The sequence below is a fragment of the Musca autumnalis genome, unplaced genomic scaffold (assembly GCF_047663935.1).
Source record: "Musca autumnalis isolate F117 unplaced genomic scaffold, ASM4766393v1 scaffold_1, whole genome shotgun sequence".
Taxonomy (NCBI): domain Eukaryota; kingdom Metazoa; phylum Arthropoda; class Insecta; order Diptera; family Muscidae; genus Musca; species Musca autumnalis.
In genome coordinates this window covers 251,059,415-251,061,883 of record NW_027411644.1, presented here as the reverse complement: position 1 = coordinate 251,061,883, position 2,469 = coordinate 251,059,415, and the positions used below count along the sequence as shown (strand labels likewise).

General features: G+C 33.3%; 1 protein-coding gene across 1 annotated transcript; it reads left to right on the top strand.

Annotated features, from left to right (window-relative positions):
• The first annotated feature begins 1,321 nt into the window (after positions 1–1,321).
• On the top strand, positions 1,322–2,264 carry LOC141391184 (uncharacterized). Its single transcript, XM_073964092.1, has 2 exons — positions 1,322–1,846; positions 1,921–2,264. Exons 1-2 carry the CDS (start codon positions 1,469–1,471, stop codon positions 2,164–2,166), a joined length of 624 nt encoding a protein of 207 aa, XP_073820193.1. The 5' UTR covers positions 1,322–1,468; the 3' UTR covers positions 2,167–2,264.
• Positions 2,265–2,469: the final 205 nt, after the last annotated feature.

Sequence of the window (2,469 nt, the reverse complement as noted above, 5' to 3'; positions counted from 1 at the left end):
TTTATGGGTGGAAGCGCAAGATAATTCTCGAACGGATATGCCGATTCCCGGAAAAATTTGGCCTTCCTAATATTGTTTCCAAACTTAGTTTAAGTTCGTAGATAAGCCATATCGGTCCACTCCTTCAGGTACCTACCCCACAAAAGTTCAAAAATATTCGGAAAAATTGTGCGCACGATAACTCTTGATGGGAGTGACCGATTTGGTCCATACTTTACACATTCTCATAATATCTACCAGATATAGATCAGGTTCGAATATGGACTATATTTGTCCACTCCATCCCGTACCTCCCACACAAAATTTTGGATAAGTTCACTTTAAGACCTGCTATTGAATCTCAATGCTGCCTCAATTACGATAGTAAAAGTTGTTTCAGGGGCAAGTCCATACTTCTTGAGAAAACAGCCCGAAAGGTGTTAAAACTCCCTATGGCACCCCCATGGTCTATGTCGGTCCATTCTTTTAAGTACCTTTTCTGCACAATTTTTGAACTTTAATACTAATCAACATTTTTGTCGGTTCATACGACCAAAATTTTGAAACCCCCTAAATACATAAGTTTTTTGTGAAAAAAGTGTTTCAATTTGCTCAGGCTGAGGGTATATCTCTGTCGGCAAAGTCGACTGATACTTTTTTACTTGTTGTTTTTTTTTTAACAAAAAACAGAGTACCTTAATTTCAAATGCCTGACATACTTTTAGGCGCGTATATAAAAAGTCTAATTTTCCCTTTCCTCTCAGACACAATATGGTGATAAATATGAATATAAATATCAAAAAAAATAAATAAATAAAATATATGAAAACATTACGTTTTGACGATTCTACGTATAAAGTAAACGATGCATTCTTGAAATGCGATGGTGAATTATTCTTTCCACTAAACTGTGTATCGTTACCGTTTTTATCCTCGTTAATAGGAGAACAGTACACAAATCAAATTACCATTAAAAATCCTATATCCAAGTGGATTATTACAGAAATTAAATAAATGACCATTTTTCCTTCACACGATAACATCTAAAGATAGGCATGTCAACGATTACTCATTATCAATTTATATTAACAATTCGCAACATGTGGCCGTGATTTCAGTGATATGAAACGACGTAGACATTTCATTATCATTTCGTAGAGAATCTTTAATTTTGTTACCAATATTTTTCTGGCGAAATTGTAAAAATGGCATTGCACTTTGAAAACGTTTTAATAAGACTGTTTTTTTTTTGTCAAAAGAATATTAATGTTTAATTAAAACCAAACCATTATCAATTTACAAAATTTTTGGTAATTTTTTGTTTTTTTGTGCCAAAGAAGTTAATGGCCTAAAACAACAAGACAGAAATTCCATCTTGGTGAAAATTTTCAATATAAAAGGCAATGAAAAATTACAACAATACATCAAACAGCTCTTTCAAATTTAAGTGTGCAGAACAACAAATCCGGAGCAAATTCGTCAATACAAAATGTTCAAAATATTCGTTGGTATATTAGCATTGGTCTTTTTGACTGCTGAAGTATCCTCTCGGGACTTGGATAATTCTATACCCACATTACGCCGTGAACGTCTTGCTAGATTAATGTTAAGTGCCAAAAGTAAACCGGATGCTGTTTCACAATGTTTTGACAACTATGCCTATGATTGGAATAAAGCATTTGAAGAATATGGACTACAATATGATTTGTGTTTCGAAACTGCCGATAATGCCACCAAGGCCATTAATCAAGAAGTTGCACCAGATGTAGCCGGTGTAGTTAATTTACAGGAAACGATCACCAATGATTATTCAAAATGTAACCCTGAAGAAGATTCGTATGATTTCTTTAGCTGTTCAGGCAGCGCAGTAAGTAGAAATAATTAAATGTGTGTTTTCTATAAATTTGTTTATTTATTTTTTATATTGTTTATTTCCTCAAGGCTTCTGATGCTTTGGCAAACACCCGTTCCATACAAAGCATTTCAAATGAACGAATGGAATACATTACAAATCGCCGTAACAATGTCAGATATGATAGAGATATGTGTACACGTACTTGCAAACAAAAGCATGATGGTGATTTAATCAAGGCGCAAGATGACTTCGAAAAATGTATATCTGGTGAAACTCCACCTTCGAGACCATCATCGACAACTGCATCACCATCTACCAAACCAATCCCATAAACAACAACGATAAAAACAGGAGGAAGCTCAATTTAAATGGTGGCCCGCTGGATGGATAATATAATGACATTTTTGAAAATGTTCCTTCATATCTTATACATAATCATACTCTTCAATATTTTTTATCTCAATTATTAAATATATTAACAAAAAAGTAAATAAATGACATACCTACATACATATACCTAAATATATGCATATATGAGTACATAACTATTAATGAGAAGATTCATCCATAGAAATTTCCAATTTGTCGACCATTGATTAAGATGTAAATGGAACACGGATGAATGGATGGATGTC